The sequence below is a fragment of the Geotrypetes seraphini genome, chromosome 2 (assembly GCF_902459505.1).
Source record: "Geotrypetes seraphini chromosome 2, aGeoSer1.1, whole genome shotgun sequence".
Taxonomy (NCBI): Eukaryota; Metazoa; Chordata; class Amphibia; order Gymnophiona; family Dermophiidae; genus Geotrypetes; species Geotrypetes seraphini.
This window is the reverse complement of record NC_047085.1, coordinates 12,480,464-12,494,802: the sequence shown is the minus strand read 5'-3', so window position 1 is coordinate 12,494,802 and position 14,339 is coordinate 12,480,464. Positions and strand designations below refer to the sequence as shown.

Sequence of the window (14,339 nt, the reverse complement as noted above, 5' to 3'; positions counted from 1 at the left end):
TTAATATATTTTTTGCAACATGTTTTTTTAAAATTTTAATATTTGTTTGTAATTTCATTTGTTTGAGGTTTGTAATTTCATTTGTGCCATCAATTCGTACTCGAGTCCTAGCGACTTGACGACATTTGGTCTTTTTATTTATTTATACAGTACTCCCCCGGAATTCGCGGGGGTTCCGTTCCAGGAACCCCCGCGAATTTCAAAAAACCACGTATACGTTTTTTTAGGCAGGGGAGACAAGAGAGGGCAGCTGGAGAGGCAGGAGAGAACAGCCGGAGCGCCGGCGAGTGTATGCTCCCACCGCCTCTTCCTGTACTAAAGTAGGGCCTCACCAATCGGGAGCTGCTTTGACACCAGAGGCGGCCGGAGCGTACGGCGAGTGATTTCCTTCCCTCGCCGGCGCTCCGGCTGCCCGGTCATTCCTGGTCGGAAAATACCCCGAATGACCGGGACCGCGAACCGCAAATTTGCGGGGGAGCACCGTATTCCTACAAATCTATGCGGATTACAAATTATTCAGGTACGCAAGCATTTTTCCCTATCTGTCCCGCTAATGTACCTGGGGCACTGGGATATAAGTGACTTGCCCGAGTCCCAAGGAGCGGTGCAGGTTGTGGCTCTAACCCAGTGGTCTCAAACTCAAACCCTTTGCAGGGCCACAATTTGGATTTGATGGTACTTGGAGGGCCTCAGAAAAAATAATGAATGTCTTATTAAAGAAATGACAATTTTGCATGGGGTAAAACTCTTTATATTTATAAATCTTTCTTTTTGGCTAAGTCTTAATAATAATATTATATAATTTATAGCTAAAGAGGCATGTGATCAAGAAACTTTTATTTTACTTTTGTGATTATGATAAACAGACCGAGGGCCTCAAAATAGTACCTGGCGGGCCGCAAGTTTGAGACCACTGCCCCCCCCCCCCCCCCCAATTCAGGTTTGTTTCTGTGCATCTCTGTTTCTTTCTCCCTTTTCTCTTCCCTCCATCCCAGGAAGCAGCAGCTCAGTTTCCCTCCCCTCCCCCCCACAACTGAGCCGCAGCCAGCACAGCAGCTCCTCTTGCGTCAGAGGAGCGAGTCTCGCGCGAGTCCGGGCGGCCGCCTTTGCCGGTGCATTGTGGGAATTCCTTCCTTTCTCTGTCGCCGGCCATCTTGGAGAGGCGCGCGGGTGAGTGGTTCTCCTCGCGCCAAAGGGCTTCCGGCTCTCCTGCGGCCGCGTCTAACCGCTTCTCTCTGTCTCTGCTCCTAGCTCGGCGCTTCGGGACTCTGGACGAACCATGGTGGCTGCCAAGAAGACGGTGAGTGAGCTCGGTTCGGGCCTCAGCGCGTGCGGAGGAGAAGCGGCCTGATGTGGAGCTCTGACTACCAAATGGGAATCCTTTAGGGGCCCGACTTCGGGAACTGCTTAAGATCCTGTTAAGAACGTAAGAGTAGCCTTACTGGGTCAGATCAGTGGCCCATCTAACCCAGTATCCTGTCTTTGCGGTGGCCACTCCAAGTCTGAAGTACCTGGCAAAAAACCTGAACAGTAGCAACACTAGAGAATCCCAGAGTTGCAACATTATGGAACCCTGAAGAGTAGCCAGATTCCATGCGGAATCCCCAAAGAGTAACAACATTCCATGCAGAATCCCCAAAGAATAGTAACATTCCATGCGCAATACCCAAAGAGTAGCAAGATTCCATGTGCAATCCCCAAAGAATAGCAAGATTTCATGTGGAATCCCCCAAAGAGTAGCAAGATTCCATGCGGAATCCCCAAAGAGTAACAACATTCCATGCAGAATCCCCAAAGAATAGTAACATTCCATGCGCAATACCCAAAGAGTAGCAAGATTCCATGTGCAATCCTCAAAGAATAGCAAGATTCCATGTGCAATCCCCCAAAGAGTAGCAAGATTCCATGCGGAATCCCCCCAAAGAGTAGCAAGATGCCATGCAAAATCCCCCAAAGAGTAGCAAGATTCCATGCAGAATCCCCCAAAGAGTAGCCAGATTCCATGCGGAATCCCCCAAAGAGTAGCCAGATTCCATGCAGAATCCCCAAAGAGTAGCAAGATTCCATGCACAATCCCCAAAGAGTAACAACATTCCATGCAGAATCCCCAAAGAATAGTAACATTCCATGCGCAATACCCAAAGAGTAGCAAGATTCCATGCGGAATCCCCCAAAGAGTAGCAAGATTCCATGCGGAATCCCCCAAAGAGTAGCAAGATTCCATGCGGAATCCCCCAAAGAGTAGCAAGATTCCATGCGGAATCCCCCCAAAGAGTAGCAAGATTCCATGCGGAATCCCCCAAAGAGTAGCAAGATGCCATGCAGAATCCCCCAAAGAGTAGCAAGATTCCATGCAGAATCCCCCAAAGAGTAGCCAGATTCCATGCGGAATCCCCCAAAGAGTAGCCAGATTCCATGCAGAATCCCCAAAGAGTAGCAAGATTCCATGCACAATCCCCAAAGAGTAACAACATTCCATGCAGAATCCCCAAAGAATAGTAACATTCCATGCGCAATACCCAAAGAGTAGCAAGATTCCATGCGGAATCCCCCAAAGAGTAGCAAGATTCCATGCGGAATCCCCCAAAGAGTAGCAAGATTCCATGCGGAATCCCCCAAAGAGTAGCAAGATTCCATGCGGAATCCCCCCAAAGAGTAGCAAGATTCCATGCGGAATCCCCCAAAGAGTAGCAAGATGCCATGCAGAATCCCCCAAAGAGTAGCAAGATTCCATGCAGAATCCCCCAAAGAGTAGCCAGATTCCATGCGGAATCCCCCAAAGAGTAGCCAGATTCCATGCAGAATCCCCAAAGAGTAGCAAGATTCCATGCACAATCCCCAAAGAGTAACAACATTCCATGCAGAATCCCCAAAGAATAGTAACATTCCATGCGCAATACCCAAAGAGTAGCAAGATTCCATGCGGAATCCCCCAAAGAGTAGCAAGATTCCATGCGGAATCCCCCAAAGAGTAGCAAGATTCCATGCGGAATCCCCCAAAGAGTAGCAAGATTCCATGCGGAATCCCCCCAAAGAGTAGCAAGATTCCATGCGGAATCCCCCAAAGAGTAGCAAGATTCCATGCGGAAACCCCCAAAGAGTAGCAAGATTCCATGCGGAATCCCCCAAGGAGTAGCAAGATTCCATGCGGAATCTCCCAAAGAGTAGCAAGATTCCATGCGGAATCCCCCCAAAGAGTAGCAAGATTCCATGCACAATCCCCAAAGAGTAACAACATTCCATGCAGAATCCCCAAAGAATAGTAACATTCCATGCGGAATCCCCCAAAGAGTAGCAAGATTCCATGCGGAATCCCCCAAAGAGTAGCAAGATTCCATGCGGAATCCCCCAAAGAGTAGCAAGATTCCATGCGGAATCCCCCAAAGAGTAGCAAGATTCCATGCGGAATCCCCCAAAGAGTAGCAAGATTCCATGCGGAATCCCCCAAAGAGTAGCAAGATTCCATGCGGAATCCCCCAAAGAGTAGCAAGATTCCATGCGGAATCTCCCAAAGAGTAGCAAGATTCCATGCGGAATCTCCCAAAGAGTAGCAAGATTCCATGCGGAATCCCCCAAAGAGTAGCAAGATTCCATGCGGAATCCCCCAAAGAGTAGCAAGATTCCATGCGGAATCCCCCCAAAGAGTAGCAAGATTCCATGCACAATACCCAAAGAGTAGCAAGATTCCATGCACAATACCCAAAGAGTAGCAAGATTCCATGCGGAATCCCAAAAGAGTAGCAAGATTCCATGCACAATCCCCAAAGAGTAGCAAGATTCCATGCGGAATCCCCGAAGAATAGCAACATTCCATGCCACCGATCCAGGGCAAGCAGTGACTTCCCCCATGTCTGTCTCAACAGCAGTTTATAGACTTTTCCTCCAGGAACTTGTCCAAACCTTTTTTAACCAGCTACATTAACCACTCTCACTACATCCTCTTGCAACTCATTCCAGAGCTTAACTATTCTCTTGAGTGAAAAAATATTTCCTCCTATTGGTTTTAAAAAGTATTATTTTAACTTCATCGCAAATCCCCTAGTCTTTATAAATCTTTATGCAGTAAAAAATCGATCCACTTGTACTTTTTTCTACACTACTGTGAAACTCTTCTGCTCACTAAGGGGAGAACATGCCCTACCAAACGTTTCTTTTCAAATTATATTTATTGACTTGGACAATGCCTCAAGTTTATAATTGTTAGTGACACGATTGTAATAACTACCATTATCCATGCTTGTATATTTGCCACGCTATGCTCATCATGCTGTCCCATCTTCCCATGTTTGCTTGTCATACTGTGTTTTTGCCATCTTTGTCAGACAATGTCAAGCGATGCCATGTCTGACATCACTTAGTAGAAATACACTTTATTATGTATGTAAACTTGTAACCTGTTCTCAGCTGTTCTGGGAGGACAGCATATAAAACCAAATAAATAAATATGACTAGATACTACTTATGTTATATTCCAGTAATGGGAAGAAGGCTTCTAATATCGTTGGCTTAAAAGTTTCCGAGATATAAGTGGAGCATAATCTTCATCCTAGCCTGGCAAAATGAAAATCCCCCAGCAAGTCTGGAGGTAAACTGAAACCAGCTATCCTGGGATGCTTATTATTTCAGCAATGACTATGGCATGTATAGAGGTGTGCTTGGTTTCCTAGTGAAGGCCATTTTATGCTGCCTGTGATACTTTTAGTATAGGTTTTGTGCATCAAGTTTAATCTGAAAAGAGCAGTTTGGGATTATGTGCACATTAATGTTGTCATAATATTTTTCCAGAAAAAGTCGCTCGAGTCTATTAATTCGAGGCTCCAGCTGGTTATGAAAAGTGGAAAATATGTGCTGGGCTACAAACAGACCTTGAAAATGATCCGACAGGGCAAAGCCAAGTTGGTCATCCTTGCCAACAACTGTGCTGCACTAAGGTGAGTAGAGGGCATAGGATGACTTGGGGAAATTATAATATTACTAGTGTTTAAGCCCATTACATTAACGGGTGCTAGTAAAGCCTCCTTCCCTCACATGTCCCCAAATTTTCAGCCCCAGCTCCAAACCCAGAGCATTTAAAGGCCCGCGCCTTCCCCCCCTCCTCACAGCGAGGCGAGAAGCAAAGGGGGCCGAGCACCGTATCTGCGTTCAGCGGGCTGACGAAGGCTTCCAGCAACGGGGCGCTTTCTTGCGTTCAGCGACCCACCTTCGGGCCCACGCCAAGAGCCATGGCCAGCTCGTGCCCGGGCTCTAAGGCGCAATGTCCTCCCCCCCCCGGTCCACTGCGGGAAGATTAGAGACACTTCTCCTGCAACGCCTGGCAGGAAGGACTGAGAGCCGCCTGAGCCGCTGCCGAATACAGCCACAGAGGGCAATCGGGACGGCCAGGACGCATGCAGGGAGAGAGCTTGCCTGAGCTTCTCCAGTGGTTGGTGAGTGAGGGCAGGAGGAGGGGAGTGGCCAGAGTGTTCCCTGCCGCCGTGTTCCAAAATAGAATACGGCCATGGATCAGAAAACACGGCGGCAGGGAACACGAAACCCTAAGTGCGCATGCGCGCTTAGGGTTTTATTATATAGGATTAGTTTTTAACTTCCAATTTGCAGGTTACCTTGCTAAGATCTCTAACAGTGAGGTCATGTGTATGACATGAGTGTCTGGTCTTAGTGTGACTCAGTGTATTGCAAACTGTGTGCCATGAGATGCTGGGGAGGAGGAGAGGCGTCTATAGGATGTATCTCTCGCGGCGAGAGGCACATCTTGTAGGCAATCAGCCAGCATTAGCGCCTCTCCACGCGTCTACCCTGCTGCACTCCCCTCCCCCACTGGTAGCTCAGGGCCTGCCTTGAGGGCCTGCACATGTGCGGATGTCAGCACGATGACGTCATGAATGTACGCAACATCATCGTGTCGACATCCGCACACTTCCAGATGCCTCGAGCCGTGGCTCAGCAACGTTTGCGGGACACTGGTGTAGCTCAAGGGGTTGTAGCAGAAACGCTGTCATGCTCACAGTTTTCCATAAAAATTGAGTTTTTCCAGAAAAATCAAAACAGATCTGTGTGTGTATTTTTGTGATGACTTGCTTTTCCCTTAAAAGTACCTTTGTTGATTTATGCAGCTCTTTTATTAAGAGAAACAAATTAGCCTAATTTTGAGTATCATATTTGTAGCTACAGTACTGTATCCTTGTAAGTGTTTCTGTTGAATTGCTTTCTTCTGATTACATTTTATTGTGACTTTGTTTTTTTTTTGCATTTTATATTCTTTTGTATAGATATTTTATCTTTTAAAGTGTGTAGGGCATTTTGGGCACCACCTAGGTTTGTAGATGGTGCAGGATAAAAGATTTGGTATATATTCTGCCAGGTTAGCTACACGAACAGAAGAGGCAAGTGAGATGTCTAAATCAACCAGTGGAAATTTTATTGAGTACGCAAGCTAAGCTTAGCCACAGAAATAAACAGAGGGCCTTCTCAGTATATGTGTGTACTCTTATCTGCTCATAAGTTGAGCAATAATCATCACTTTATCTATTTAAAATAGCTTTTGTTATTGCCCTCATTAGATGTGGTGGTAGCTTTGACATTATATCTTGGTTCAGATATTAGGATATTACAGTGATAGTACAAAGCAGTGGCTCTGACCCCCATGCCCCGCCCACTACCAGGGTCATGTTTTTGTTTTATTTGGAGGGAGTAGGGAAGGAGTCTGTAATATGAGTATTGTATGTGCATAATGATGGTGGCAGGGAAGAGGAAGACCAGAGACTTGAGTGCAATCTTTGGCTTTGCAGAAGGCAAATGCAAAAAGGGATGGAGATGTGGTAGACCCTGATTGATTTTCAGAGATTGTGTTCATGAGGAGCTAGCTAAACTAAAGGTGGACAAAGCAATGGAACTGGATGGTGTGCATCGAAGGGTACCAAGGAGGGAAGTTCTGGTGGCTGTACCTTTTCAATGCTTCTCTAGAATCGGACATGATACTGGAGGATTGGAGAAGGACAGATGAGGTCCCTCTCTTCAACAGTGGAAGTAAGGAAAAAGTAGGGAACTACAGGCCGGTAAGTAAATTAATGGAAACACTTTTGAAATAGAGAATAGTGATGTTTCTGGAATCTAGAGAGTTACAGGACCAGAGGCAACATGGATTCACTAGAGGTAGGTCTTGTCAGAAAGATCTGATCAATTCTTTGACTGGGTGACCAGAGAACTGGATAGAGGGAGTATGCTAGATGTGGTGTCTCAGGATGGGTCCCAAAGTGACGGCCTGGATCAATAACTGGTTGATTGGAAGGTGACAGAGGGTAGTGGTCAATGGAGATCGCTCTGAGGAAAGGGATATTACCAGTAGTGTGCCTCAAGGTTCAGTTCTTAGGCATGTTCTTTTTAACATGTTTGTGAAAGATATTGCTGAAGGGCCGCCGGGTAAGATTTGTCTCTTTGAGGATGATGCCAATATCTGCAAAAGGGTGACTGACCTAGTGAAGATAAAGTTAAACAAGTTCCTGCTGAACCAGAAAGTACGCAGGTCAAGCTGGGCTCAGGGCACTGGTTTTTAAACCAAGGGCCGCCGCGTGTGCGGACTGCTGGACACGATGGACCACTGGTCTGATCCAGCAGCGGCGATTCTTATGGAACAATACAGTTTAGGGGGTGAAGAACTTATGTGCACAACAGAAGAGCGGGACTTGGGTGTGATTTTATGTGATGATTTTAAGGTGGCTAAACAGGTTGAAAAGGCAATGTTGAAAGCTAGAAGGATTCTAGGGTGCAGAGGGAGAGGTATTGATGCCCCTGTATGAGACTGCTAAGATCTTATTTAGAATATAATTCTAGAAGCTGCATCTTAAAAAAGATATCAAAAGGATGGCGTCGGTCCAGAGGAAAGCTACTAAAATGGTCTGTATTAGTCATAAGGTGTATGGGGACAGACTTAAAGATCCCACTTTGGAGGAAAGGTGGGAGAGAGAAGATATGATAGAGATGTTTAAATAGCTATGTGGCATAAATGCATATGAGGAGAGTCTTTCATTTGAAAGGAAGCTCCGGGATAGGAGGGCTTAGGATAAAGTTAAAGAGGTGTTAACATTTTTTTTTACAGAAAGGATGGTAGATGTGTGGAATAGTCCTGGTAGAGGTGGGGGAAGACTAGAGAATGACAAGGTGATAGAATTTGTCACCATCCCTGTTCCTGTGGATAACCACAGGAAACAATCTTGTGTCATTCCTTAGTGTCCATCTCAACCTCAGTCCTTCACCAGTATTCTTCAATGTAAGGCTTGAGGATCATTGGTTGTGTCCATTCACACTGTGATTCTTTCTCTCTCCTTAAAGAATGATAATGGGGATGGTTTCCCATAGTAATCTACAAAGATAGTGACAAATTCTGTCATTTTCTAATGGAGACAAAGACTGTGCCTGAATTCAAGAAAGGATGGGACAGGCCCACGGGATCTTTTCAGAAGAAGAGGAGATGGTGGATGGGCAGACTGGATGGGCCATTTGACCTTTATCTGCCCATGTGTTTCTGTGATTGGGTGGGCCAAATAGTTCCCTCCTCTGCCAAAACTTTTTCAGCTTTTTTTGCTCCATGTAGCAAGGCAGGAAGAGTACTGGGTGCCCATAGCTACTGCTTGTGGAAGAGGTGCTGCTACCAGTGTCCCAGGACCACCTCTAAAGGAACCAGCTGGCCAGTGAAAAGACACAACTTGATGAGGAAACAGGCTGGAGAGAAGAGAAAAAGATTACAAAAAAGACTTAAACTTTAGCAATAGGTTGATCTCTGTCTTCTTCCCTATCTCTCCACTGAAGAGGAAAAAGGGCTTCTGTGGACCCAAAAAGCTGTAGTTGCTGCCTGTGTTTTCAAAAGAGTTCAGTCCTGCTAATGAGTATATGTAGTTTTCATCATTTATGTATTTCGTTTTAGAGCTCATAACGGGTTACAAGGATACGTACACAGGAGTTTTCAGGGTCAATAACAAGCTACAGAAAATTCAGATGGTTTTCGATAACATACATGCTATGGGGAAACTAAGAACACGCATGCTATAGTGAATCTACATGCTATAGGAACAGTACACACATGTTACAGAAAATTGAGACGATTTTTTTTTTTCTTTTTTAAATATGGGGGGGTTGAGAACACCTATGCTTTAGTCGAACTAAGAGAATGCAAACTCTATAGAGTCTCAGAATGGTATCTGCTTGGCTGTAGTAGATAAGAGCACAGTATTGGCTGATAGATTCAGGTGCCCCGGGTTACGGTGTGCCGGTTCCTGGCCAGTTAAAGTTTGAGACCAGGAGCGAGTTGGTTTGTGAACAGTAGCGTCTTTACTGGCTTCCGGAAGGGCATTAGGTTGCCAATTTCCCTGATAGCAGGAGGGAGTTGGTACCATAGTTTAGGCATGCTGTATTAAGGGGTAATTTATCGAGGGGTGCTAAAAAGTGGGCTTTTATATAATTTACCTTGATTTTACCTTGGGAGTCACCAACCTGTGGTATCTCAATATTGCAAGTTGCTGACTCATGTAAAAATAATACCTAATTAAACTAAACCTTAAGTTTATATATCGTATCCTCTCCATAAAGATGAGAGCTCAGCACGGTTTATAGGTACTTTAATTAATGAGGGAACAACATAATAAGAATTAGTGGTTATAAAGAGGGTAGTGAGCTTTAAATTTTAGAGAAAAGCCAGGTTTTCAGATGCTTTCATAATAATTGGAAGGAGCCCAGATTCCGCAGCAGGGCAGGAAGGTTATTCCAAAGCTCAATAATTTTGAAGAAAAGAGATTTCCCTAATTTTCCTGCATAGATGACACCTTTTAACAAGGGGAAAGATAGTTTAAGTTTTTGGGTGGATCTGGTAATGAGTGTCAAGTCTCGAAGAACCAAGATAGTGGAATTAGGAGAGGAAGAATACCATGTAGGATCTTGAAAATTAGGCAGGTACATTTAAAGTGAACCCTAGAAATCACCGGAAGCCAGTGAAGTTTTGACAGAAGCGGGGAAACATGATCGAATTTACTTTTTGTGAAGATCAACCTAGCCGCAGTGTTCTAGATCAGCTGAAGTCTTGGAAGACTGTTTCCGAGCCAGCTCACAAGCAATGTTATTCCATTGTCCCAAGAGCATCGGCTCTCTTGTGTCTGTTTATTTGGTGTGCTATCTGTACTCTACCTAGTATTGTGTAAGTGGATTATAAAGACTATGAAATGTCTAGCATGACACTTCTGAAGCTGTTTATTTTGTTCTTTTTAGAAAATCGGAGATTGAATACTATGCCATGCTAGCAAAGACTGGTGTACACCATTACAGTGGTAACAACATTGAACTGGGAACAGCATGTGGAAAATACTACAGAGTATGCACATTATCCATTATTGATCCAGGTAAATGCAGATATGATTAGCTATCCATTGGAAGGGGAAGAGCACCATGTCAAAGCTGAAAATCTATAACATGTAACTGTTTTTCAAGTCTTTCTAGATGGCTTAATTTAATCAGGTGATGTACAAATTTCAGCATTCTTTTTGTATACATGCAAACTTACCATGCTACAGTGAAGGATTGTGTTGCTATGTTAGGGAGGCCAAACAAAATATCTACTATATCCTGTAACAGCTCTCAGATGTTTGTTAGCATTTATATACACCACTCGTCATTACATCAGTGCGGTGTACAACAAATTAAAAGGAAAAGAACACCAATATTTATAGGACAGATAATAGAGAAGAAAAAAAAATTAATAGTGTATTAGTCGCAGTGTGGTCTGTTGCCAGGGATCAAAAATTGTAAGCTTAAAAAATCATATAAAATAGCACTGTTGTCAAGTATTACATAGGGTTTAAGTTCAAAGTCAATATATTCTTTATTGTCCCAGACTGAAGGGTGTACACTCCTTTGCCAGCAGGTGGAGACAGAGAACACACTGAATTCTTACAGTACAAGTGGGCTGTGCAGTCCCTCATAGAATCAGTCTGTTCTTGGGCGGAGGTGGTAAGCCTGTGCAGGGTCTGTTGGAAAGGTTAGGCAGAGGCCTTTTTATCGTGTGTTGGGACTGAACTGGGGTCCCTTCGGGGGCATCACACTTGGATGGTCGAGTCCCTTCCCACTTTTTTTCTCTAGAGGAGCCTCAAGGTATGCCTTGCCAAGGGGGGCAAAGACTACAGCTTTGAGTGCCTGTGTGGTCTGCTCCATTAATTTAAAGTTTAATTTTTTTAAAAATCCGAGGCAGTGCTTTTCTTTCTGTGCCAGTTTGTAGGGACTGTTCATTCACATTTTTTCTCGCATTCGGCTGCTGGTTTCATTTGGCCTGCCTCACGTTTCCCAATATTGTTTGGTTATAGTTTATGAACTCATTTGTTTTTGTATCGTCTTGTAGTTTGTTTCAACAAGGCTCTTCTTTTAATTCAGGGTTATAAAGACACTTAGATTTTATCTAGCATGTCTCATGTTTCATTGGAATTGGCTAACACTCTTATTCTCTTGTGTTCATTCCATTATTGTTTTTTCCTCTCTTCAACAGCAGTGTAACTCTCCCCCCCTTTTCCCCTCACGACTCATGTTAGTTTTAATCTACAAAATGTCAGTTATTTTGTATGTCGGCACCAACTATTTGTTTGTATAGTTTTATTATATTGTACATCGCTTAGTAAATTAAATAAGCGATTCATTAAATACGAATAAAAACTTTGAAAAAAGGAATGCTTTAAATAATGGTCATGAAATTGAACACGAGGGCTTGTGGGCTCAGGCAGTAACTCATAGGTGACCAGCACCAGACATAAGTCTAAATGAGAACTGCCTTGTACATCATTTAGTCCAGTTTTGTATAATCAGATAAAATAAATAATTTTCAAACATTCACACCAGGGGAAAAGGAGCAATGAAAAACTAATAAAAGATAAGAAGTGTAATAGGAATAAATAAGTGAGCTCCCAAAACATCACAGTGTTAAAGTGCAAATACTGACAAAAAAAATCGATGCTAAAAAGGTGCTTTGATCCGTGACACACTTCCTTGTATTTCATAAAGATTCATAATGCTACTAGATAGGTTGAATGCAAAAGTTGATAAAAAGTTTGTGATTCAGTAAATAGGTATGCAGTTCATCCACTGAGTCAAGAACAGTGCTTGACCCATTTAAAGTTCACGTTTCATTCAACATATTATAGTTTTCCCCTGTTGTACATTTATTCAATTCAATTTCTTGAACCTCAGTGACACCCCTCAAAACTCAAGCTACCATTGCTTTAAGCTTTATGTATCCAATCTTCATTGGTTCGTTATTATTTAATCAATTCCTTATCTTTTATCATATAAATATTTGATATCTTTTAAATAAAGTGTTTAGTTATCTTAAACTTAGCTTAATATCTGTGGTTTTTACAGTCGGGGTTAGAATGTAGCCAACATGTTTTGCATACGCTTTTTCAAGGCTTTCCCCTAAAACCAAAAACACTATTAAACGCTTTTGTCTTTATTTAAAAGATATAGAATATTTATATGAGAAAAGATAAGCAATTGATTAAATAATAACGAACCAATGATTGGACACGTAAAGCTTAAAGAAAAGATAGCTTGAGATTTCAGTGGTGTTGCTGAGGTTCAAGAAATTGTCTTGTGGTTTGTGACATCGTAACTCACTCAGAATTGTTGGATAAATAATTAGACCTGCACTGTGCTCTGTCTCTATTCGTTATCCTCATTGAACATTGGCAGTTGGAAATGTGTCATGCCAACCAGATGCGATGCAATTGCTTTATTAAACCAAGAATCGTGCTAACATTTTTTCCTCTTTAATTTCAACCTTTAGATGTCCCATCCTTGCACTCATGGCATATGTGTTTATTATCACAGATACGTTACCCTGTATTTAAAAAGTATGAGTGTGATAATGATTTAAAGGGTTTGGACAATTTCCAGGAGGAAAAGTCCATAGTCAGTTATTGAGAAAGACATGGGGGAAGCCACTGTTTGCCCTGGATCGGTAGCATGGAATGTTGCTACTCTTTGGGTTTTGACCAGGTACTAGGGACATGGCCACCGTGAGATTGGGCTACTGGGCTTGATGGACCATTGGTCTGTCCCAGTAAGGCTATTCTTATGTTCTCTATATGCAAATATTCTGGCCAGCTTCATCTTCCTGGGTTTAAATCTTTATGTGCCATTTTCAGAACACAGTGCAAAAGTTTTAAAGCCTGCTGTATATTCTTTTTTTGTTTTGTTTTGTTTTGTTATAAAAGACTAATAACTCATTATGATAAGGTTTTTGATAATGCCACGTCCTTACTAGTAAAATAAGAACATAAGAAGTTGCCTCCGCTGAGGCAGACCAGAGGTCCATCTCGCCCAGCGGTCCGCTCCCGCGGCGGCCCATCAGGCCTATTGCCTGAGCAGTGGTCCCTGACTATTTCTATAACCTACCTCTACTCCTATCTCTATAACCTACCTCTACTCCTATCTGTACCCCTCAATCCCTTTGTCCTCTAGGAACCTATCCAAACCTTTGAAGCCCTGTAACATGTAACGTGAAAAAAATAAGCATCTGCTATGATACATTTTAAAGAGTTTGGTTGTCGGCACTTCAAAAATCTAGGCTGTGTTTTGGCGCTGGGCAAGGAGTTTCATTTTGTAGAGGTTGCTTGTTGTTGGAGGGGATCTGCAATTGCTTTTTACCTGGTTTTAACTTTCCTATTTTTCTTTCCTTTACAGGTGATTCTGACATCATTAGAAACATGCCAGAGCAGACCGGTGAAAAATGAAACTGTGCTAGAAATATTTGTTATAAATAAAACTGGTTCTAGAAAACAAAAATATTTGTGTTGCACTTGATGAGCTAAAGAAGGACTCTTCAATGATGATCTAACCTGCCTGATGTCAAAGTATTATTCCAGAAGAAACCTTAAATCACCTTTGCTGGAAATTTTTCTCAGGGATGGCGATATTGCAGTCGAGATCTGGCCATTCCTGATGTTACCAAGCAGCATATATTGTCCCCATGGGGGATTAGAAGGAGCACATGATATCGTGGTGACTTTTTAAAATTAATTGTCCCATACTCAATTGAAATGTTATACCAGTGCAGACATAGAACCTCATTCTCCGTTTATAACTGCCCTCCTCAAACTGCTATAATGTAGCATATACATTCTGCAATGAATATGCATGAGATCAATTTGCATGTACTGCTTTCAATGCATATTCATTGGGGAAATCCTGAAAACCTGATTGGATTCCGGCCCTTGAGGACCGGAGTTGCCCACACCTGGATTAGAACCTAAACTAGTGAATGAACAGGAAAATAAGTGTCTGTTGGAAATGCCTCTTAACGCCAGCAATGA

The 14,339-nt window shown here is 43.1% G+C and overlaps 1 protein-coding gene across 2 annotated transcripts; it reads left to right on the top strand.

The window, feature by feature from the left end:
- Positions 1-1,062: 1,062 nt before the first annotated feature.
- LOC117355619 (60S ribosomal protein L30-like) lies at positions 1,063-13,812 on the top strand. 2 transcript variants are annotated; one of them, XM_033934456.1, is made up of 5 exons: positions 1,063-1,170; positions 1,252-1,300; positions 4,786-4,931; positions 10,255-10,385; positions 13,711-13,812. In XM_033934456.1, exons 2-5 carry the CDS (start codon positions 1,280-1,282, stop codon positions 13,758-13,760), a joined length of 348 nt encoding a protein of 115 aa, XP_033790347.1. In that variant the 5' UTR covers positions 1,063-1,170; positions 1,252-1,279; the 3' UTR covers positions 13,761-13,812. The 2 variants fall into 2 exon arrangements, with proteins under 2 accessions (XP_033790347.1, XP_033790348.1); XM_033934457.1 differs by lacking the exon at positions 1,063-1,170 and having other exon boundaries at positions 1,242-1,426.
- Positions 13,813-14,339: the final 527 nt, after the last annotated feature.